The 25,337-nt window shown below is 35.3% G+C and overlaps 2 protein-coding genes across 3 annotated transcripts in view; one reads left to right on the top strand and one right to left on the bottom strand.

Moving 5' to 3' along the window:
* LOC124166662 (troponin C, isoallergen Bla g 6.0301) overlaps positions 1–11,602 on the top strand; it is a 23,380-nt gene extending 11,778 nt beyond the window's left edge. Inside the window, exons 3-6 of the mRNA XM_046544296.1 lie at positions 7,439–7,582; positions 8,081–8,200; positions 8,471–8,602; positions 11,196–11,602. Of these exons, the coding sequence (XP_046400252.1) occupies positions 7,439–7,582; positions 8,081–8,200; positions 8,471–8,602; positions 11,196–11,224 (425 nt within the window). The 3' untranslated portion in view covers positions 11,225–11,602. The remainder of the gene's footprint in view (positions 1–7,438; positions 7,583–8,080; positions 8,201–8,470; positions 8,603–11,195) is intronic.
* The window catches only part of LOC124166650 (NCK-interacting protein with SH3 domain), a 26,249-nt gene continuing 12,293 nt past the window's right edge, over positions 11,382–25,337 (bottom strand). Inside the window, exon 12 of one of the 2 annotated variants that reach the window (XM_046544282.1) lies at positions 11,382–12,360. In XM_046544282.1, coding sequence (XP_046400238.1) covers positions 12,313–12,360 — 48 coding nt within the window. In that variant the 3' untranslated portion in view covers positions 11,382–12,312. Of the gene's footprint in view, positions 12,361–22,788; positions 24,233–25,337 lie in introns of those variants that run through there. The other variant, XM_046544275.1, reaches the window with a different exon arrangement.

Below are 25,337 nucleotides of genomic sequence, written 5' to 3'. Positions count from 1 at the left end.
GGTGGTCCCTAACCAGGGCAAGAGTGTTTATGTTGTGCATCGTTAATGTTGAAAACCTCGTTGTAAAGGGCCGGTAAGTGCTGCTTACAGCGCAATTGGAAAAAAATAAATAATAAGACCTCTTCCCTTTCATCATTATCATCTGGTTAACAATCCTAAGAATGGTTCAAAATAAGTCTCCACTCAATGCTCCAGCTAGATTTTCGTTTTAAAGCCATCTCCTTCTTCTGTTTTCTTCCCTTTCATTCTATTCACACCACCTATTCTCCTACGAACCCTTCCTCACTTCCCATACATCCTGCTCTATAATAATGTCTTCAGCATTCCTTCCCCACTCAATACCCACTTTATCCGAACCAACTCATCTCTGCCAGAATATTCCTCCAATCGCCCACCATGTCCAACATCCCATTTCTTTTCCTCTTCAATCATGTTAACAGCTCCATTATCCTCCATACCCACATTTAGAACGACTCGTCTTCTCCTCCGGCCAACGCAGGTCTAGGATCCACCGGAAACACGAAAAACTTTCCACCAAGACCAAGTTATAGCCCAAGGGAAGGAAAATGTATTCATCCATGCATAAATTAAGCTAGGCCATATTTTTAAAACTTGGAATTCGACCCAATTCCATAATCACTCAAAATTCTCACTATCTGGCCATTAAACCTTTTAAATCTCCAATTACCGATATCAGCGCATCGTTTTACGCGCCTTACCCCATCTCCGAAGCTAATTGGCGTGAAAACATCGGGCCGAAGCCAAAAATTTCAGTTTTTCTCCCATGGTCACGTGAGTGACCTCTAGGCAACGGGTTTCGCCTATGAAGCCCCACTCACACAATCATGTGGATTTTGGAAAAGAAAAAAATTGCATTCTTTATTTTTCCTTCGTGCTTGGCATGAGGCATCTTGCGGTTGCCATGGTCTCCAGTTGTTTACAATTTCGAAGTGGTGGGATGAGTCGGTCGTCGGTAGAGAAGGAAGAGGGGGAAGTATGATGGAAGTGAAGGGGTGGGGTTCTTTGAGTGGCAGGGAGGAGTGGGTGCACTGATGGAGAGATAATAGCCTTTGTTCAGTTTTAGATGAATAGCAATTTTATTTTACAAATCCGCGACCTTTTTTTTCTCTACATCCGTTTCACACAGAATTTCCCCTCTTAACACCACTGTAAACAAACAACATACAACTTTGAAGCTTTTTGCTTTCAGTTTAATTCCCTGACAGAGAAAGTGAAATAATTTTTTTAATAAGGCACTCGCACAGGATTTTGATTAATTGAAGGTGGTTACGACGGCAGTCAAAATTTAAAATTATTTTCTAATAAAATTTGAAGTAAGAATTCTGAAGAGGAAATATGAAAATTAAAAAATCACGTGCAGATCAGAGATGCATGAATTTAGCTGATGCTTAAGGAAGTCGCAAACATCCCTCCATCAACCGTCATTCAGATTCTTTGAAATTATTGCATTAATTTAAGCGCTTGCTTCAACTTAATCTCAGAACTTGGCAAAGATAAGAAATACTAAATTAGTATTAGTAGTGTTTTCACGTATATTATTACGAATCATAGCTCATTTTTTTCATCCGAAAGACTTTTCCTAGCCACACATTAGTCGTTAATTTGGGAGATGCCATGAAAATGAGAACGTCATGGGGAGTCAACCTTTTGAGTCAGGTGCATTTAAGTTCACCGAAGTGATATAGATCTGAAAATCGATATTATAAAATAACCGAAATGAATTTAATCAAACAACTTATTTTCTCCAAAAGGATGCATCTATTTGCCAATCAGAAACACCAACAGAAAAATGCATCAAGAAATTTTAAGCATTTGAAAGATACGACAAAATGTATCAACTGGCGAAAATTTTTACTCAACAGAGAAACGTGAGAACAACTATGTACTACAAGACACAACAAGTACACAACTGCAACTTTAAAATCCACTAATTCAACTTATAAAGCCCAAAAAATTTCGTCGAATCTCCAATGATCCAATCCTTACTCGTGAAACTGTAAGATATGCTATCTAGGACAACCATATTTAATTTCGTAACCATAACACACTATATACGAAATGAGAGCATTAAAAATTAACGCAGAATAAATTAGAGCAGATTACCCTTAAGCTTAAAAGCTACTCATGTATTGGAACCGAAAATTTGGGCTCAGGAGCGTACGAATCTAGGGTAAGGGGACAAAAGGAAACCCGAGTAAGATATATAGAGGCTTTGCTGGACTCGTTCCTTATTTTTCCACTCCGTGCATTTATTTATTTCCGGGCTTGGTTAAGCCCAAGATGGTGGAGGAAGCGTGGGAGGAGGAGGGTGAGAGGAGATGAGGATGAGATAAAGAGAGAAAACCTCAGAATAGAAAGCCCACAAAGTCTGGAGAAGAGGGAGGGGACGAGGAGGGAGGGGAGAGGGGGGATGAGGAGGAAGAGATGGTGAATGTGGAAGGGGAAGAGGGCGGGGACAGCGTGGGAGTAGCTGGTGCGTGGGAGGGGGAGGGGACGACGAGGAGTTGGGCTGCGAGATGAGGGCGGAGTTGACTACGGGAGGATGATCTATGGACCAGGCGAACTCGCATGAAAAATGGAGAGGACGATAAGGCGGGGAATGAGTTGGAAAATGACCGGAAATGGGCGATTTTCCATCACTCTTTCTCCCTTATCATCGGCGCTGCACTTTTGAATTGATTTTTTCAAATGCTATCCGCGGTGGCTAATATAATATAAAGAGAACACATTCATCAGAGTATAAATACAAATTTGAGTCAATTAAGCTGCTTGGATCCATTTTAACATCATTTCTACGCGTAAAAATATGCTTTCTTGGCGTAAAAACGATAATCAAACAGTTTCTATGGTGAGGATACATGGATTGGATGAGTTTTTTTTTTCAACTTTTCGACAATCATACCAAAGCGTGAGATCAGGACAAAATAATTGCTAATAAAAACGATTTAGTAGAAAAATAATGTTAAAATAAGTTCTCAATGAAGTAAGTGAGAGGGTTAGTAAAAAAAATAGGTTTCCAAGTAATTGAACCGGGAAATTATAGTATTCAGAGCTAGGAGAACCATCAATAAACGTCACTGTAAGGTACAAAAAAGCAAAGGTTAGGATAAGGATAACTCACCAAAAACGCAAAAAGAGGCATCTAATGAGATCCTAGTGTCACATGTACCTTGATCAATCAAGCGTCAGGTCTCAGTAACTTTTTAGTTGATCATAGCATCATGTATTAATTCTGAAATAAAAAAGGAATAATTAGCAGAAACAGACTATTAATCGTGGAAATATTCCTTTGATTTGTTCTACGGAAAATTATTACTTGGCATTACGATAAACATCTTCCCCATGAATGCACTATGCAATGTTCATCTAAAAGAGGCAATAGTGGCTTCCATTTGACTAGTAGTAGAATCGTGGTATTACCCACTATTTCGCCACTACTCGTCCGAAATATTTGATAAACAATTGAATCAGGCACATGCAAAAATTTGTGTTAAAACCAACGAAAAAGCTCCTATGTAATGAGAATGATTTAACTCTCTCCCATAATCATTTTTGGAAACAAACTTAAAATCAATTCATCATTGCCTTCATAAACTGCAATACCTTTCAGCAAGTTGGCCAACTTTGAATTACAAATTTACTCCTCTCAGTGTCAGCACCTATGAACCCTCTTATTAATAGCTATGACTATATATAAAACTACCACGACTTCTTCCGACATTCTGCCAACAATATTTGCTCATAAGCATTGGAGCCTCTTTGTGAGATCGACCTTCACATGCAATCTCCCCGTTTGCCATTTGGAAGAGGCGCCCAGCGAGCAAGTTTTCAAAGGCGCGTATTAAAGAGCGCGTAAGGGGCCAGTGGGAAATTCGAAACCGTACTCTAGGCCAGGTTGGTTGGTGCGTCCTCTCGTTTATCTCCTTAAATGTGTCCCGAACCACAATTCTCGGCCGTTTTTGATCCCGTCCGGGAGAGAGAGAACGTCCAGCTTTCATCCGGAGTCTGCTTGGAATACGGCCACGGAGCAAGGGTTGACTGAAGAGAGTGACATGACAGCAGACAGACTACTTCGCGGGGAATCCACAATATTCGTGACGGCACGACTCACGAATAGAGAGAGCGAACTCAAAATAAACAAAGAGCTCTTTGGCTTCAGTTTGGTTCGCTAAAAAGAGTCGAATCCGCATTTTAACTAATGAGACACTCTAAAGAGGATAATTAAAATTAACATATGAGGGTAGTTTCTAGGACGATAAAGTTTCTGCTATTCTATTTTTGAACTTAACTTTTGAAGCATGCGTTCTGTCGAGGAAATGTGAAAAGTCAACCACGTGCAGATTAGAGATGCACGAATTTAGCTGATGTTCACGAGAGAAAATGCCGAAAACATCCCTCCATCAACCGTTTCCCAAATGCTTTCAAATTATGAGGTGGTTCTGAGAGGTTGATTCGATAAAATCAGCAGTAATTGACTTGGAATTAATGGCAAATAAAGTTAATCAGAGTCTACATTTAGTTTTTTTAATGTGAAATACATTTCCACTCGCATTTTATGAACGGGTTGTCAGAGAAAATGGGTCGCAGAAATTGAAATTAACTCTAGTCATACGGTTTTGAGAGGTCGCTTCGACAAAATAGCAACAATTGACTTAGAATTCATGGAAATAAAAGGTAATCAGAATCTATGTTTAGTCTTTAATGAAAAAACTCTCCACTAGCATTTCATGAACGATGTGTCAGTGAAAATGGGTCGCAGAAATTAAAAGAAAGAATAAATGACCGAGTAAAGACGGAAGAGATAAGGAGATCAAATGTTACGATTTATAAGAATCTTGATTTCTCAAATCACGCTTACTTCGATAAGAGCATCACAGTAACGTACATCTATTCATATAATTTATACAAATACGAATGAATTGTATAAATCTCAGGTTACTCTCCACTAAGTTCTCTGAAACGAGTGATAAACATCGATAAACACTGGGGAGAGGTGAAAACTCCCCTCTCCAACTAAAACAGCTCAAAGGGGCTCTCAACGAGCCATTTACCCTTGATTGACTGGACTAAGTAAGTACTATTAAGAAGAGTTAGCTTCCCCAGGATAAACATCTTGAAGACAAGAATTTTTAAAAATTTCGAGCGATGAGCTAACGACGAGAGAACGGCTTACGTCAACGAGGGATCCATTGAAGCGAAGCAAGATCCATTTCGAAACGACAAAAGGATGCAATTTAACGCGCTCCGCTTCCCGCTTCCCGGGTAATGATCCCCTTGGCAATTAAGAGTTGCGCTTATGCCAAAACATATTCCCTCCCCTTCACGGGATACATGAGGAAGCGAAGTCGGTAGGGCGGAAGGACACTCACAACGAGCAGCAAGGGTAAGGAGAAGAGACGCCTGAAGCAAATGATATACGTCCAGCGTCTTTGGATAAACAAGAAAATATTGCGCAAGGCGGGTGTTTTCCAGTTGGGCCATCCCATACCTCCCCCACACTCCCTTAACCACATGCTTCTCCCTTTTAAAACTCTTGGAATCACCAAGACTTCTCGCCTTTAGAGCGTTTGCAGGGGTGAGAAAAAGGGTGGTGGAAAAGAACGAAATGAAAATTAAGGCCCCCGCAGGAGGAAAAGATTGGCGAAAGTTTCACCATTGTTGTAATTTTTGAAAGAGAATAAAAAAATTGGTAGGGCGGGAAGAATGTTTACCCATTCACGGTCGCTCACGTATCGGGTGATTGTGATCATAAATGAATGCTACTATAAATAACGGCAAACCTTTTGATCATATAAACATGGATCCTCCAACCTTAGATGTGATTTAACTGGCCACGGCCCGTGTAGCTGACTCATTTGGTCAATTCTCATATTCTTAAACGCATATTAAAGGGTGGGGAGCATGTGCGTTCTGGCTCACGAGATTTATGTGAAAATAAAGCAATGTCCTCGCGTAAATAAGATTGAGCACCACTGCTTAAGGTTGTACTCCATGTCCCTAGTTGGAAAGGCCATCATATTATAGTCCGTGATATCTATATACAAGTGAGGCGAGGGATGTTGAGGATTGCTGGAGTTTTGGGTAGGAATGCACCATCATCATTCGAGGGGATGGGCTCCCCTGGTGCAACTGGTGCACGGGTGGGCGGTCGGAATTGGCGACGTCCCGAGACATCCATCTTCCTCACGAGGTTTCCTAAAAAGAGCTTCTCATTTTCTTCGCCGCGGAAGTCGCCTGGCGGATATGCATCTGTCCTAGCCGTCAAGGTATCGCACGGTTGCATATCCACTTGGCGCATGCTCACCCACACCGCACTTTATTCTCGGTGCTCTTTCCTCCTTCCCACACCCCGTATCCAATGCGCACACCCGCTGGCTAGGACTCCCGCCACCTCCGGGGTTTTCCTGGAAGGTATAGCTCGAGCGGGGGAGTGAGATGGACGGTGACGCATCTTCCTCCTCCTCGTAAAAAAGTTCGGAAAGCGGATATAAACTCTCTCTCTGTAAAAGGGGTGGGAAAGGTCTTTTTGAGGATAAGGTCGGAAATAGAGACGCATGACCGAGGGAGGGAAGGGAATAGGCGAGCGAAGGCGGTGAGTCAAGGGAGATGAGGGTGTTCACTGAGTGCTTCAAAGGAGATGGACAAGGAAGGTCATTCATTCAAGAGTATACATACACAAAAGGCTAATGGGACGTGCACAAAATAATTAGGGGCATAAAAATAATGCAGTAACTCCAGAGGAGAGCAGCTCTAACTTTACCGACAGACTTAGGATCATGATGCTCGCCACTTAGCTCTACGCCCCCATTTCCTTTTTCTGTATAACGTAGGACGCCAATTATGATGACCGTTGCGGTACAGAATATTAGACTGTGCCAGACCGATGCGAAAGATTTATTCAGAGATAAATCATGCACACGCGATGATTAAAGGGGGAAAAGCCCCCTTATTAGCAGTGAATGACCCAAAACGTGCATTTTCAAATCGTCCTTGGTGGAAATCGCCCAGTAGAAAAATATACGGTGTTGTTAGAATTGCCGTTTTCATCATGTTTTGCGTACAATACTATTCCTGGTTAAGCAAAAATTCCTTCCTCTCTAAATAGATAAAGAAATTTCTTTCCAAAAACTATGATACATATCTAAACAATATCGAAAATCAATTAGGCTAATTTCTGTGCAGCTCGGCTATCTATTTTCATTCCATCGAAGAAGTTCTGAACTGTTTTTTAGGAGAAATATTTAACAAAAATTTACTCTTATGAAACGCGCACTATAATAATATTCTTTACCATGCATCAGCTACAAAGATTTTTGTGGAATAGAGGTGAAATATCTTTATATTTCTTCGTATTAGTCATTACTTCGATTGTGTCAAATATTTCAAATAGCATAATCTATTCAACTCTTCTTTACAGTGCTGCGCAAGGCTTTTGATGGCTTTGACAACCAGAAGACCGGCAGCATTTCAACAGACATGGTGGGAGAAATCCTTAGGTTAATGGGTCAGCCATTCAACAAGAAGATTTTGGAGGAATTGATTGAGGAAGTTGATGCCGACAGTAAGTGTAACACTTATGATCCTCATCCTTAAATAGTTTCTGCAGACTTATGATGCAATATTTAGCTGAATGAAGTGTCTTGTGTTAAGAAAAGGAAACAAACAAGGAACAAAAGGAACAGTCTCATTACCCAAATACCAAAATAATACAAAACCAAAAAAATACAGGAGAGAATTTTCTCCATCTCTTCTGGTAAACAAAAGAGTTAAATTTTTTGTTTTAAAATGGATTCTAATGGAAATTTCATGGGCTTTGTTGAATTTCACAATTTTTATATTCATGATCACATTTTCATTATTAAAATCAATAATTTCATTGATTAGAATCCAAATTTTTAAATTGCCATTGGAATCATTTTTATAGACCCTCCACCAAAAATTAGAATGAAAAACTGTCAATAATGTCCAACATTCTGAGATAAAGGCACGCAGTAAAAAGTCATTATCATGAGACTACTTTTTTTCTATGGGTAACATGTTAATAATTTGTTTGTTACAGAATCTGGAAGGCTGGAATTTGAAGAATTCGTTACCCTTGCTGCCAAGTTCATAGTAGAGGAAGATGCAGAAGCATTAGAGAAGGAGCTGAGAGAAGCTTTCCGACTCTATGACAAAGAAGGTATTAAACATTACAATTCTAGCCCTTGCCATTGAAAACCTAAACAATGAAATAATTTTTTGCTCAATCAATTTGTTAAACATTGAAAATTAACCTGTATCACCAACTTTCAAACGTACCTAAACATATTTTTTTCTGATATTTTCACTTTTGATGGAACTGAGCACATAAAGAGCATCAAAATCTGGAGATGATTTATATTAGGAGTTGCATACAGAAAAGACTATTTTCAGACGTTAATGCTTGATTAATTTCTCATAATTACTCCAGGAAATGGTTATATTCCCACTTCATGCCTTCGTGAAATCCTTCGCGAGCTTGATGACCAGCTGACAGAACAGGAATTGGACATGATGATTGAAGAAATTGATTCTGATGGTTCAGGAACAGTTGACTTCGATGGTAAGATGAAATCACACCCTATTTAAGTTACTATTTGTTTATTTTATAAGTTATGTCTCTCAGTCTGAAATTGAGATTTCATAGATGATTTCATCATGATATCATTTCATTTCTAATGTTTCATAGACCACACATATTTCTTTTTTTCACTGCTTGAGATATGGAATCTTTTAACTTTTTAATTACTTGATATTGAGATGCACGATATCTTTAAACTTAGACTCGGAAAATGAAAATTTATTTGAAATGTTTATACTTGAATATATTTCATCTACAGCTCATTTTAGTCAGCCAAGTTCAAACAAACAAGTGATGGCAAATAATCAACAATGAATAATTGAATTACTGGTAACAATTATTTTTTGTGTATGATATCCTGTCAATAGAAATAGTAAAGCAATTACAACTGCTTTCACTCCTGGCAACTTTGAGTAACCATTCCTTCTGCCTTGGAATCCCTTAATCACGACCTCAACTCTCATGTTTGTTCTCTGAGGCACATTCAATAAGTTCAGGTTGCATGCTGAGTGATTTAAAGATACATGTCTATGAATTGCCATGACTTACCCTTTCCTCAAGTAATAACATGAGGTATCTGGATCAAAAGGTACTACTCATTTAAGCCACTCTTTCTTACGTACTAGGCCTAATAGAGGAGATTTTACCTAATTTAAAAATTCAATGCCACAAATTAATTCAGTGAACTTGAGTTATCATGAGATATGAAGCGAAACACTTCGTTTCTCTACAGAAATCTATCAATTACTTTTCAAAAAATAATTGATTATTTGTTAATTATATTATTATATCTATTACTTTTAAAATTTGCTCTTAATACATCTGCTAGAAACACCCATCATATTTGTACTGCTGTTCCTGTTGATGTAGAATTCTGTGGTCTTTATGTACTGGAATTCAGTTATTTTCAAATTAAACAGTGGTGAAAGAGGAGATAAGCTCACATAATCACAACCAGATCGCAGCTAAACACCAAAGTTATTATTTTTGGTTTTGAGACATGATAACTATATAAATTGGATGGATGAGGCAGATACTTTGTGGAGATTCATTATGAGATATGAAGTGAAGCATTTTGCACTTTCCACATAAAAATCAATTAAATTACAGTGGACATGTTTCGCTGCACTGAAGCATTATCAAGACTAAACCAAGAAATTAACCATACCAATCAATATAAATACAAATTTACACACTCGCAAACAATTGAGAAGGTGGGGGTGGAAGGTGGGTTGGACGGAGGGAGGATTGGGATTTTTAACTGACTGTTGGTCTGGGGTGAGGTAGGGGAGGATGGTGACTGTTTTCAGGTGCTCGGAGGGTTTTTTTCCCCCATTAGCTGAAGGAGGTCAAGGAGCAGAGAATGGAAGGGAAAAACATGGTCATTAGTAATAATATCTTTCCTACTAACGGCCGAAACGATGTACACTTGTTCCCAAATGTCCATTTTTTCCCCTTTTTAACCCGTTGCAGCATTTATGGAATGAAATCAGCTGCAAACTGGGATTTCCCTTCCTTCTTTTCAAAGTCCCTCTTATGCTCTTCTGCTCTGACCTTCAAACTTCTCCCCATCTGTCCTATGTAAGATGCCACACAATCTCCACACTTTAGCCTATAAATTCCAGTTTGGTCCCTGATATCGACAGCGTTTTTTTGATGCATGACCATGCATTTATATTGGTATGGTTAATTTCTTGGTTTATTCTTGATAATGTTTCAGTGCAGTGAAACATGTCCACTGTAATTTAATTAATTTTTATGTGGAAAGTGCAAAATGCTTCACTTCATATCTCATAATGGATCTCCACAAAGTATCTGCCTCATCCATCCAATTTATTAAGTTATCATGTCTCAAAACCAAAAATAATGACTTTGGTGTTTAGCTGCGATCTGGTTGTGATTATGTGGGCTTATCTCCTCTTTCACCACCGTTTAATTTGAAAATAACTGAATTCCAGTGAATAAAGACCACAGAATTCTACATCAACAGGAACAGCAGTACACATATGATGGGTGTTTCTAGCAGATGTATTAAGAGCAAATTTTAAAAGTAATAGATATAATAATATAATTAACAAATAATAAATTATTTTTTGAAAAGTAATTGATACTTGTGATAGATTAAACAATTAGTAAGTAACCTTAAGTAACAGTAATCAAAGTCAATTACTTTTACCAGTAATCAGGCTTTCACTGTTTCAAATTATTACATCCACCTTGAATTTATACCAACTGAAACCAAAAGACTACACTAAGTCCATAGACAGAACAGGGGAAGGAGCATATATCCTCTCTAAATACAGATAGATACAGCACATATGTATAAGTTCTTCTCAATCTGGTGAATAGAGCCATAGACAGAATGGAAAGCCCTACTGCTTATGTGAGTCCTAAATTAAATCCCAGCAATGCTTATGTGTAGATAAAAATAATAAATTGTAAGGTGTAGATAAATAAGAACGCACTTGGGGAGCTCAAATATTAATCATAAGAATTGCTAGCCAGCTGGATAAAATGTATGTACACATGCAACATGGACATAAAGTGTAAATTTTTTTGCTTATTATCTTTACAGAATTCATGGAGATGATGACTGGAGAATGAGCATTGGCATGCAGATATGCTGCTGACGTATGTGCTGTGAATAAATGTGACAGTTGGGATGAAAGAATCATATGTGTCTCGCCTCTTAATGCAAAGCAGAACTCAAGATGAAAATGATGTATTACCTAAAAAAAAAGACAGCATTTTCCCTCTCACCTTCACAGCTCTGTTACATTTGGGTAATCATTGAAGTGCTTTTGTATGAACTATTTGAACGATTAGATGTGTATGTTTTGTAAAATTTTTCAATCATAGTGGCAAAACAGTTTATTTTTGAGAAGGGCCTAAGGTCTAACAAGAGGTCATTTGCATGATTGTCAATCTAAATCCACCTGGCAAATGTACAAACTTAAGAAAGAAATATAATTATGGACAGCTTCCAAGCTATTATTTTCCATGTCATCTACCATGCCACTGTTATTTATTACGGCAAAAATATGAATTTTTTTGTTGCACATTTACATCTTAACCTGATAATATTGACAAAAAATATACTTTCACTCTCATTCACAACCTAATGCCTCAAAATACAAATGCATTTAAATACAATATAATCAAATTTTATAGTAAATAAATGTAAATTACCATTTTGAATCTAATTTTATGAAATGAAAATATTTATTCAAGTAATTTAGGCAAACAACTAACATTTTAACGTCTAATGCTAAAAATATTCCTCAAAAACTTTCATTATATCAAAATTTCACTGCCAGCCTAAAAAGAATAAATTTTGTGGCAAAAATGAATAATATTTGAAAAACTCATTTTGGGAGTCAAAAATTCCAATTTAGCATTTTAACTTCCCCAGTGGTGAAGTGAAGTAGAAACGTGGCTCACTATGAACCACCAACCAATCTTATATTTTTGTTAGTACCTACCACATATGTAGCAATGTTTCTATATGAGAAATATACAGAGAGATTTAAATACCTCTAATTTTGACTTTTGGAAGTCAAACACCAGCAATCACCCGAGTCAGCTGCTAAGACAGTATGGTATGATCAGGGGCTTGCAGTACGACACTAGAAGCTTCAAACCACATTGAAATTCTTTGGTCTTGTAACAGCAAATTTTTTCCACAAATGCTTCTATGTATTAACATGCACCAAATGACTCCAATTAGAGGGAAGAAAATCCTGCATTAAAGAAATTAAGATTTACATGAAATGATTAGGTACCAGCTCATTGAATAAAATTGGTATGAAAATTTTCAATTTCAAAAAGTGGAATATTTGATAACAATACGCCCTATATTCTCTTATTGCATCAATTGAATGATGGGAACTGCATTCTTTGCACTAAAGATAATCATCAGGAGGGCTCTTGGAAAAAATCTGCATCATATTCTCATACTTGCATTGGATGTGCACGAATCACTGAAATTGATATAGCACTGTACACCTCCGTGAATGTCTCAATATTAGGAGTTCCAAAGAGAGGCTGAAGAAAGAAAATCAAGATGAATAAGAGCAATGGTGCTTTGAATTATATGGGATTAGGAAGCAGAAGAAAGGAGTAAAGGAAACATACAACAGCATGTTTTAGCTGGTCTTTTCTGCACTGGCTGGCAGATAAAATCGTGAACTCCCGCAGCCCAAGGATTAATATAACAAAGATTTGCAAGGGTACATGGATATAGAAAGATACCAAAGATGTAAAAACAAAATTATAATAAAATAAAGGATTAGACAGCTAGGTAGTTTAAGAAACAAGGAGAAAAGATAGCCAGATGTCAATACAAAAGACTCTGAGAATATTTTGGAGTTTTATGCCCGACAATGAAATAAATGATGCATATGAGGATACAGGGAAAAATTGTGTTCGAGATATCCTAACTTTTCAAAGGAATTACATGTTGCATTATCTCATGATAAGAGTTATTATTTTTTAAACATTAGTGGGTCATTTAAATGACCCGAGAAAAATATTTTCCTTATAAACTACCCAAATATAAAGAGTTAATATGAACTGCCAAAATCTTGACGGTTTATTATTAAATTAACTACACAATGCTATAATTTTTTGTATTGTTTTTATTAATTTTTCAGATAGTACATATACATAGATATACAAAGACCCAAACAAACTTCATGATGATAACAAATAAATGACTATAGATCATGCATAATCACTTCCTCAGATGCCAGAGAATTTTAATAGATTTTAGCTTTGACTGTTCACACACTTCATCAAAAACCTCATTGCTTTTACCTCAAGTTCTCCACTTATCCATATTACTAACAGAGCAATTAAAATTGATACATGATTAGAAAGCATCTGAGTAAGTGCTGGGTAACATTGATTTTTACATTTCTCATTCACAATAAGTGAGACTGTTTTCATAAAGAAAACTATTAATTATTACCATAGATTTACCATGATTACCAAAAGAGGCATTTTTGTTTAATATAAACCATCACAGAGAAGTAATAATGACCACATACAAGGACAGATCCTGTGATCCTGAGTATTCCGATTATTATCATTACAAGGTGCCTATTAAGCTTTCATAGCACAAGTGACAAACATTTTCACCCCTACCTGGGAAAAAATTAACATAATATTCCATGCGTTCAATTGTTTATAACACCCTCTCGATTTTAAGACATTACAACAATCATGATCTAATGCCAAAGAATAAAAAAACACCAAAGACACAAATTCATACTCTCAAGAATAAATAATTAAATTACAGAAAACATTCACCGACAAAATTAACCAACCACACTTAAACATAATATACCCCCATGGTATAAAAATAGTTGTTGCGAATAATAATTTTCACCACAATGCAACCAATTCAAAAAGAGAACCTATAATGTTTAATGACACTTCAATCAAGGCAGCATTATTAAGTATGCATCAATATTAACACCCCGACATTTTGTACAATGCCTTCTCATGCCTTACACTCAGCCAAAGATGTACACACAATTCACATCACTGTAGTCATAGTGAAATTTAATACTGAGAAATAATTTAAGAATTATATTCAAGTTGAGAATAAAGGTATAAATTTACACTCATGAGGTTCAGGCCATAGGATGGAGGGGGAGAAGTGGGGGAGCAAGCTTCAAATAAGATAACAGTGAATTTGCCTTTTCATACAGTCTCAATTGAAAACGTTGAGCTTCCTTAAAATTTCCCTGGCTTATAGCATGGGTTAACTAAAAAAATATATGCATTACAATAGCTTCATTTCAGAAGTACCTTTAATAGCAATTAGAATCTTTCAACAAGCAGCTTAAGTAAGTCCATTAATTGGCACCATCGTTTGAGGCGAGTCCAAGGGAATTACAGAGAATAATAATTTTCAGAGAAAATTTTGAAAATGAATGAAAAGTTTCACATTTTATCATAATATAATAACATTTATGTGGTGTTATTTCCTCAAGATATAACTTTCTGGATTCCCTCTTGATTCACATGCATAAATATATATTGCTTAGGGTCGTGACAACTTCAATCAACTGTAAAGGTATTACATAATTGCAGCCACAATGGATGGAAAACTAAAAGCAAGAAAGCATTAGGTATTATGGCCTGGCAGGTGGTCAAAAAGTGACATCACATGGGTCAACTTGAGCTTTATAAAAATAATGACGATGCCTTAAATAAAATGGCAGTTACAGATAAAGAAATAATTTATCAATTGCTTCAAAAAAACTATTTTATTAAAGCTAAGCATTCATTTATCATGAAAGATTTGACAAAACCGATCACAATCACATTATTTTTCAAAGGAAATCGCTATCTTTTCCCTAAATCTTCCAAATGGAATGGTTCCACCATGTAAATAAAAATACATACAGGCATCCCCCGAGTTACGTATGTCTCGACTTACGTAAATCCGTACTTACGTAAGCGATAACCGTATTTCAAATGATTACGTTAATTTTCGAATGCAAGCACGAAGAAGTAGATATTCGCTCGTACAACCTATGGTAGAAAAAATATCGAATAGTTATAGAGTTTTTCAAGTGCTAAAAATAACAAAGTGACCCATTTTTGTCATTCCTCGAAGGAAATTTCATTAATTTCTGTAGAAAAATCGCTTATAAATCCCAAGTCAGCAATCAACGTGAAAATTTGCAGTTCTAGCGATGGATGTGGTGGCGTATGTGGTTGCACTCATTCCTGTACGATACAACTTGTTATACAGCAATCTCTGAAGCGCCAACTCAAAGGTTCGACTTACGTAAATTTCGACTTACGCATAGTCTGCCGGAACGCATCTCTTACGTAACTCGGGGGATGCCTGTACACTATTTTCCACAACTCCACTATCTAAAAGAAGATACAGATTGCAACATATCTGACATCATATCTTAAAAACCCCAACCCAATGCTCGAGGGGAATCCAATAGAATATCCTGAATTTTAGGGTACTTGTATTCAGCATTTCCAATGCAATTTGGATCAAGTGAGGCATTAATGGGCTCCCATAGGAAAAATGGATGGCGTTGATAAATTTTGTGACTAATCTGCAAGACATGGTGAGATAATGATTACACATAGCTTACCTGTCTTCCCCTTAAGCGCCTAAGATATATCTTGGCTATATCAATGGACTGGATTGAATGCACCATGTTTAAAAAATATTCAGCAAAAACAGGGAAAAGTAGACGGGGAAAACTGAAATGTTTCCATTTCATCATAGCCAGCAAGACATAATAAGATACATTTTACATTTTCCCACTTCTGGCACCATTTTATTGTCTCCCATCTCAATTTGCCTTTTCCAAAAATTTATAACTATAACATTCCCGCTCATTCCAATTATTTAGGGTCTCCAGAATACCACAAAGATGAGGTTCTGCCATGCATGAAGACTGAGTGCAACAGTGAAGAAAATCATATTCATAAAAATAACATGCAAAAACTACTAAGGAAGGAAAAATATGATCTGACTTATAATCAAAAGAGAAGATTATGAATAACAGGTAACATATCATTTCATGATATGTAAATTTAGTCTGAAATACCTGTTAGAACATCATATATAATAATTTTCAAACATACATACGTATATGTAATCCATAATACACACATTCTTTGTCACATGCTATAGATAAATAGAAGACATGCATTATTGTTTTTCCGCAATATTTTACAAACTAACGATGTATGTATAATTAAAACTCTACACATTTTTTAATATCAGTTAGCACCATGAAATTACATGGTATTCAATATAAATTTTTATTCGGTAAATGACACAATGCCAAGATATCACTGAGATTAATACATGCATAACAGCGGAGATTATAACTATTTAAATAAATTCATCAGCTTCACTACTTAAAACTTCATTTTGAATCAAATGCTTCATTAGAACGATACCTCTACAGCAAATTATGCTACCACTCAATGAGGGGCAGTTGAAGTCAATTACAATTAGTAAATCACCCCATTTAAACTTTTAATAGAATATCAAGTTTTAAAATTCAAGATTTGTGCTAACCCATTTGGTTCCTCATTATAATTGTGAACTAGATAAAATAAAGATAATATCATAAAATTTGTGCTTATTACATTTTTATTGGTGTACTTAATCAAATCCACTATCAAAAATTTTATCTTTGCCATTTTTATAAGTTCACTATGAAAATTTGTCAAATGGTCTAAGGTCACATTGGGCCTGAGATGAATTGCTGAAACATTTGTTATCATTACACTTTGAAAGCCTTCAAAAAAGACAAACCAAGTACATACATAATCAAATGAAAGGTGGCCTACCAAGCATAATTGGAATGAATTCCTTATTATTTCGATTTTTTCTGATTTCACTTCACCTCAACCTCCAGGTATGACCCCAATTCAAATACCATGAATAATAAAAGCTGATAAGTTCACCATCCTTTTAATGTAGTAAAATGAGCCCTCCTTTGAAAAACATAAATACATATGTACCTACATCAGACTTTTTATTGAGCCCATGGGGAGAAGTAATTGACATAAACCAGTAATTTGGTGTCATAGTTTCAAAACTGAGTCGATCCATGACACTTTCACACTATTTTCTCTACACTAGTTGCAAATTTTAGGAATGACTGGAAATACATCAGCAAGCAAATATGTACTTTCATTAGTAGATATAACATCAAATACTGAAGGAAGGAGGTTAAAACTTATAAAATACAGCTGATGAACACATACCAATCCCTGACCACCCAAGAGTGGGAAACCTAACCTAGAAACCATCATTGATTGTGATGTTCAGAGCTTTGAAAATGTAAAACGTAACTAGTAGGCCAGACAACTCATTGTCAAAATTATTTCACTGCAACGTCCAATCCCCTTCCCAAAGCAATAGGCTTGGACATAACACAGCTTTATACATGATTGCATAAATAATACAAGAAATGTTGACAGGATTTGAAGCACCACCATTATAAAGTTTGTAGATTGTACTGTAGTGACCGAAAAATCAATTTATCAAATAAATAAGAGAACTGTTCTCAAACGTAAAGAATGTTTTCAGCATTCAAATTGCAAAGTAAAACTATTACAAGTGATCAGAAGGAAAGGCACATATGAGTATATTTCCTACATCACAATTACAGCAAACAACACAAAAGCCAGCTTTGGCCTTTGTAACATCATGTTCACTTCAGCAACATCATTCATTATAAAATTGACGCAGGACTAGAGTGATACTCAATTAAGCATGAGGGTAATCTGAAATTTCAGTACGTCATTATAAAAAAAACTAAGAATCGCCACGTACTACCTAATAGGGTTAATCTTACTTTATCATGACAAAATAAGAAAAACAGGGAGAGGAATTTAATTTTTATCTGTGACCCTATGTGCCTATTCCCGTCCACAGGAACAAAAGAATGTGTAATGTAAGCTCTTGAGATTGTGAGATTTTTTTGGGCATAAATCAAAAGATTGATTAACAACTCGAGATTGAATAATTTTTCTCAAATATACAACACCAAGATGCGATCTGCTCTCAAACCAGATATTTGAGTGTCTCAATAATTCCATCACAGAAAAAATTCAGATTAGCAATATCATTAAATGAAAATAAATGGAGAGAGAAAAATTTTTCTGCCATATCAATATTGCTAGCACAGTGAAGACAACTGAAAAAAAAACAGCCCCTAAGTCTCTTTCCATTAAACATACAGGTAGCCTATGTCAAGTTTTCAAAGCCATCCTTTTCTTATAACCCGCAATGCAAGAGAGAAATGATCAATTCAGGAACAGAACAATAAAAATAACTGCGAATCACCTTATTAAGAATAGTATTATGCATGTATATGAACCATTAGAAACTGTCTACATGAGGGAATATATACATAGCTGGATAACTCAAATGAGAAAATGCTGCAGTACTATCTAGGAAGAACTTCATTGCTAGCATATTGAACTTCCAGTAAGAACGAATTAGCAGTAAGACGTCAGAAATATCAAAATAAATACTTGAATAAGTTTTAACATTCCTTTAAAAATAAATTATTTACCCACACATCTAGTAAGACTTGTGTAGCAGGCACTAGCAAAGTCAACTGGTTGTTATCAACCAGCTACTAAAAGGTAAGGTGAAAAAACCATATATAACACATCATTCTTTTTCTACAATTCCCTCACAGGAGACAGTTACGAAGCTGACAATTTAAAGAAATGTGCTGATGAAACACTAAAGGAAACTATGAAATGCAGTTAAAATAAACAAGTCACATGCAAATCAAATAGCATACTTAAAAAAACTATTTCTCATCACAATTATTCACAAGTGCGGTTGACACAATAACATAAAATACGTGTACTTAAATTTTTTGATGTAAAGCTCTTTATATGATTCCACCAAAGAATAAATGGATTGGAAAAACTTTTCACAGTGGTGGTACACACATGGCCTCACACACTGAAGTATTAAGGCAACATTTTTCTAACTACATATTTGTTTTAATGCTTAAGCTTAAAATTCTTAAACAGTAAAAGCTTGCAAGGCCACCTGTCAAATAATCAGTCACTGAAGATGAAAAGGCACCAGTAAAAACAATTTTATGAGGTAAATACATTTCATAAGATTAAATTATTATCTAGAAAAGCTTAACCCTCAATTGTTCACAACATAAGCCGTGATTCACACCATGCAATTTTGTTTCCTACACAATTTGAATTATTCATTATTTATATCACAAGCCCCGAAATTGATAATTTTTTTAAGGAACCACAACCCATTAAAGCTCTCACCCACTCAAGCATTACGAGTATGGATTGTGAAATTCATTGGCCCAGCGTACACCCCCTTTCTCGGCAGATGTATACCACATTGTGGGCAAAAACCAGGTAATCTAAACATACATAAGACAAAAAACCAAAACTCTCTAAACTTTGTGCCATTAATCTGATAAAAGTTAGATCGTCATATGCTCACTTAGGGCAGATCCAAGCAACTAATAACCACATGCTGCTATACAAATTTCTAAATCAAGTAAAACACTTTTTTCTGGTGGCATATGTTGTGTTGTCCTCCAATTTTCTACTATATGTGCATTTTTTTCTTAACTGCATGCAATATATTTTTAAAAATGTTGAAATAATATTTTACAAGCTCAAATCTAGCACATTTCATGTATCTACCCAAACTTGCACCACTATATGCACTGCTGTTGATGTGTGAAGGCTACCACTTTGTACTATTTTATTCTAGTTCACTTTATGATTCCAAGTACATATTACGTATACTTAGAAATGGACAAATATAATGTAATATGAGTCAATCATGTGTGCATAATATCATGCAATTTCACAATGTAGCTTAGGATACAGATTTGAAGATATCATACATGTAAAAACAAAATGTCAGTGAAAAACATCATTCAACAGCACCAAAAACATCAATTCAGAGGAGCAATACTGGTTAGATTTAGACTAGATAAGGAAAATTTTTATTGCAGGGTGGATGACAGAGAAAATTTCTATGGTCAAGATGTTGTATTAGAGCAAATTCTTATTTGGCTATAGTAATAGCATATCTCTTAAAAACCAACAATATATCAGTAAAATTCAATCACTTACAATAATATTCCTCTGAAAAGAAAAATATGAAATTTTGGTCTTGATCAATTGAGACAACCATACTTGTCAGACCATGTCACAATGGAATAATCTCCATGCATTTTACCCCAGTATGATATCATTCAACCAAGTGCCTTAAATGAACATATGGAGAACTAGGGAGTGACAGAAGTGGAAATATTTAAAAAATAAGTTAAAAATGAGAGAAGAACATGATGAATTTTCCTTACAGCTATTAAGATAAGTAAACCTAATAATACTGACAGATAAAACATGCGGATAAAACATACAACGGTAAAAAATCGAAGGAAGTCAAATAATTTACAATCATAAAACTTACTGTGCAGGAAAATACCCTTTCAAGATATTTAACACGTTGCGTACGGATGGCGAGAATTCTCGTCATTTAGGCGTGTCAACCTAAACAATTTTGAAGCGTAAAATAAGTATTCGTTAGTATGTTTTCAATTGTTGTTCATTATTCATAATGAATTGATACATCAAAACATTTGATTAGGTAAAGTTATATTCTAAACATTAGCTTTTTAACCATGTTTAAACCAAAGGCATTACGCCCTAATAGGCACATATTTCCAAATCGGCATTCCTAGGAATTTAAATACCGGTACGCAACGTGTTAAAAACAAAAGTTATGTTAACAAACCACCAGCATTCATGATTTTAAAATTTCAAATGTCACATCGGAACTATCTCCATACATTCAACCTCACTAAGGTATCATTCACACAAATGAATTAAATGAACATATGGAGAACTAAAGTGTGACAGAAGAGGACCTATTTAGAAATTCAGGTGGATAATAAGTTAAAATGAATTAAATGCACATGTGGAGAACTACAGAGCGACAGAAGTGGACCTATTTAGTGCATCATAAAATGAGAAATTTGATCACCCCGTTTTTTATCCAATTCCTTAAATTAATTGTTAATGTGATGATTTCTGGTTTGTTTTCTTTTCTGAATAACTTGCATCTACATCTCATAGCACACTCCAATATTGTGCTATTCCCGTTCTCACCAGTCAAATTATGGTATTTTTAGCTGTATCCGACGTGAACTCTCATATGATGAAAACAATAGGTTATTTGAAAACGGGACAAAACTAAGGGAAAATAACTGGGGGAATAATTTTAACAAATATGTACATTTGACAATGGGACAATAATCCCTCAACTCCAAATACCTACTATGCATTCAGTTTCTAGCATTACTGAACTCATGTATACTTTTGAAAAATTGTACGTGCATACCTGCGGCATGGGGAGCTGGAGAAATAAAATGGGCAATTATGTTTGCATGCTGGCTTGGTGGTCAACAATCAGTATGTTGGGGCCAAAATATCGGCATGATTTCAATGGAGGCCTAAAATTCAAAGGACTAATGATCATGTGCTCTATAATTTTAAGAGCATTGACTCCTAACATCCCTTTAAAGGATTTAAAACAGAAGCTGCATTGGAGAACCTACAGTGGCCTTGAATCACCTTCCCAACAAAAATATATTATTTGAAACCCTCCACATTTCATATGAAAAATAAGAAGGCAGTTTAAAGCCGTTAAAGAGGTGTTAGGAATAAATGCCCATAAAATTATAAAACAAAACCTGCCATAACGGTCACAAGCATCCAGTGGTTACTCTTATAAAACTTTTTACCAGAACCATACAATAATTTTCCACATATGAACAGTAAATTTTCCCACTTTCAGGAGCCATCTCCTTAAATGGTCATCACGTTATGGTCCCAGCTGTGACAGCTAAAGAGAGGTTTTAGTACATTAAAATCAAAATATCCTCCTTTCCGAAGAAAGAGAATTGGAACCAATTCTTCTTCAATAAAATGAGAGAGCACATCAATATCATACCAAACATCAATACCACTATCAAACCTTCTGAACACAGCAGCTTACAATGATATGCCTTACACATTAAAATACAATGAAAGACGAATAAAAATCAAAATTGGCACAAATTATGTTTTACAATGTGAAATACAAGAGAACATGGCTATGCTTCCAGCACATGTTAAACAGGAGAAAAAAACTAAGTCCATGCCGTCCATTCAGAGAAATCCACACCATGGAAATAATAAGTAAATATGAAAAATGACTTACAATCCACAAAGTCAATAATTAGTAAGAAGAATGGATAGCAGTAGGCTTCAATGCATCTTTACAATGGATTGAAAAGTACATTAATAAACATTTTAAATACTAACAGGCCTTCCGAACATCATTAAAAACCATTGCTAAAACACCTTAATAAGTTATATCCCATAATCTAATAAGATCACAATCTATAAAGGCTGTTTTACGTGGGGCATGTAATTGAACAATTCAAAACTGCATTTTTTCTCAATCTGGCAAATGCATAAACGAAATTAGAACAGGGGCTATTTTGTCACATTACATTCATGCACTTTAACATACATTTCCACAATTCACTGCTTTGAATGATGCAATTTGAAATGTGCTCTTGTACATATATCAGATTGTGCAAGTACATGCCCCATGTAAAATGAGCTTTACATATGCTGACGACAAGTATTTATTACAATATTTGAGTATAATGAACAAGCTTGCCTTAAAAGTTTCCCAAAATGAAGTGATGCTATCACAGATAATATTTCCTTGCTATCATGCACTTTACATAAAAATATAATCATTTCAAATTTATTTTACTAACAATCATGTATTAGCTAATGGACTTACTCCAAAGCAGATTAAAAACCTTAGAGCATACATAAATACAGTTAAACCCTCATCTTAATTTGTTGAACAAGAGATTTTTAAATAACAAGAAAACACATGCAAGTGTACCATGAATCCTGAAATTTTCAGAGGGCTAAACACTGCATTCTCATACTTCATTAGGCTATTATTACGTTTCATTTCTTCCCTCAGCTCATTCCCTTCTCTACAATGACCGCCAGACTTCACAAAAAGTATTAATGCTGATTTTTCATTTCAAATTGTATCAGGAGTGCAATTTGTAGCCGACATATAAACTTCTTGTTCTTGCTTAAAAACTCCTTAGCTCATTGACACTAACTAACAGCACCAATGTGTATTAAGTATGAATGGAAATACAGATCTCCCTGATCTCGTCAGATTCATTAAATAAACCACAAGAAACACTGCAATAGTAACATCTTAATTTTATAAATTTTACGAGGACTAAATGGACATCTGATATGACAATGCCAACATTCACATTAGACAAGTATATTAGCTGTCCATTTTAATCGTAATGTTACTAATGATAACATTTTTAAATGTTAAAAGTATCAACCAATGAACAAGCCAATTATCTAATGTTTGATTCTCATTTGAGTACATTTGGCAAGCATTTAAACAGACTTATGTAAAATATACTCTGTAAATGGATGTACATATATGTACTGTGCAATACTTTAAAGCCATGCTTAACATTTTTTTTTCCTGCAAGAATGTATTTTTCAAGAGAAATGAAATTTAAAAGGAGTAATATAGTTACCAATTATTACTATCTCAAAATCTAATGCAAAGATATCACATTTTACAAACTTCTTCGAACTGATAATGGAAGTCATTACATACTCGTTAATGCATTATTGTTTCAGGATAGCATTGCATTATTATAACTAAAGCAGGCACAAAACAATTGTACTCTCACTTTAAAAAGTATTTGTACTACACCCTTAACTGTTGGCTTTACTTTAATACAGAATAAGTGCATTAATATCCCTCTAGTGAATAAGTTAATAAAAAGACTAATGTACTTATACCTTGAAGTACATAGGAAATTCATTTATTATATCACGTACAAGGTGCTGATCAGAAGCACTTGATGTGGTGTCTTCACAAAATATTCGAGTGAAGCACCGCGCCAAATCATCACGCCTATGAAGATGCTCTCCGTAGCCACAATTGCGTATTACCCTACGACATAACCACAGCCATTGACCTCTCCTCTGCAATGTATAAAAGTATATTGATAATTAAAGAGCATTCAAGCACAAATTTTTTACCTTTAGCAGCCATCAAGCACAATAAGATTAGCAAATAAAATTATATACAAAAAAATACAATATAATTTCAAGACTGAACAACTCATATCATACATACGCTGTAACACATAATTTTGGCAGACATTACTAGTTACATTTGAATATATGTACATATAGTGAAATGGTACATAAGATACTGATTAAGATAACATGCAAGGGAGAGATTGGGTCAAAAGTTTGATAATTAACTATTCAAGTCCCCAGGTACTATCAAAGTTACACGGTAGAATCAAGGAAACCAATAATAATAATTGCAGAGTCTGACAAAGTTAATGGTGATCCCTTTTTTTTCAAGCTTTTATGCACCATACAAGGATTTGACTGGATTTCAATGCTAATAGACAGGAACCAAAACCTAGCAAATACATAATGAATAGTACAGGTGTAATTTCGTCTTCCTATGGAAAACATCAGCTGAATTCATTTTGCGAGGAATTAGAATTAGTAAATAGTATGGGTAGCACCAATTGGGATAAGAATGACAAAAATAGCAAAAAATGGTATTAATCAAAGATAAATTAAAAAGGACTTGGTAGACATGCCTCAGATTAGAGATGTGGGTGTAAGGGTGAGTGAGAAAATATATCACAGAGTACATAGATAATAGAAACAAAAAAGATGCACAGAGCAGATCTCCCCATGGTGCAGAAAGAAAGGTAACAGCAGAAGATTAAAACAAAGTTAGGAGTAGGGATAGAAGGAGAAGGAATATTAAGAAAAAACTTATTTGGAGATCAGATATTGAGAGATAGAAGATGAAAAGATAAGTGAACTAAATAGTAAATTTTGGAAGGGAATTCGGCAAAGAAACAGTAAAAATTAGCAGAGGACACTCCTTAACAATAAATCCATATATAACCAGAAGCATGAACTGGAAATAACATTAAGTTTTTACCTTCTTCAACCAGAAATAGAGTGACATGGATATTGAATTTTTTGTTATTGAATTATTGAAAGTTTGGTCTGCTGGCCATTAAATAAACCTTACTTGGCCTAAATCCAATCCTCA

This window comes from Ischnura elegans, chromosome 1, assembly GCF_921293095.1.
Source record: "Ischnura elegans chromosome 1, ioIscEleg1.1, whole genome shotgun sequence".
Taxonomy (NCBI): Eukaryota; Metazoa; Arthropoda; class Insecta; order Odonata; family Coenagrionidae; genus Ischnura; species Ischnura elegans.
The sequence above is the reverse complement of the archived record's forward strand: the minus strand, read 5'-3'. Positions and strand labels throughout refer to the sequence as shown.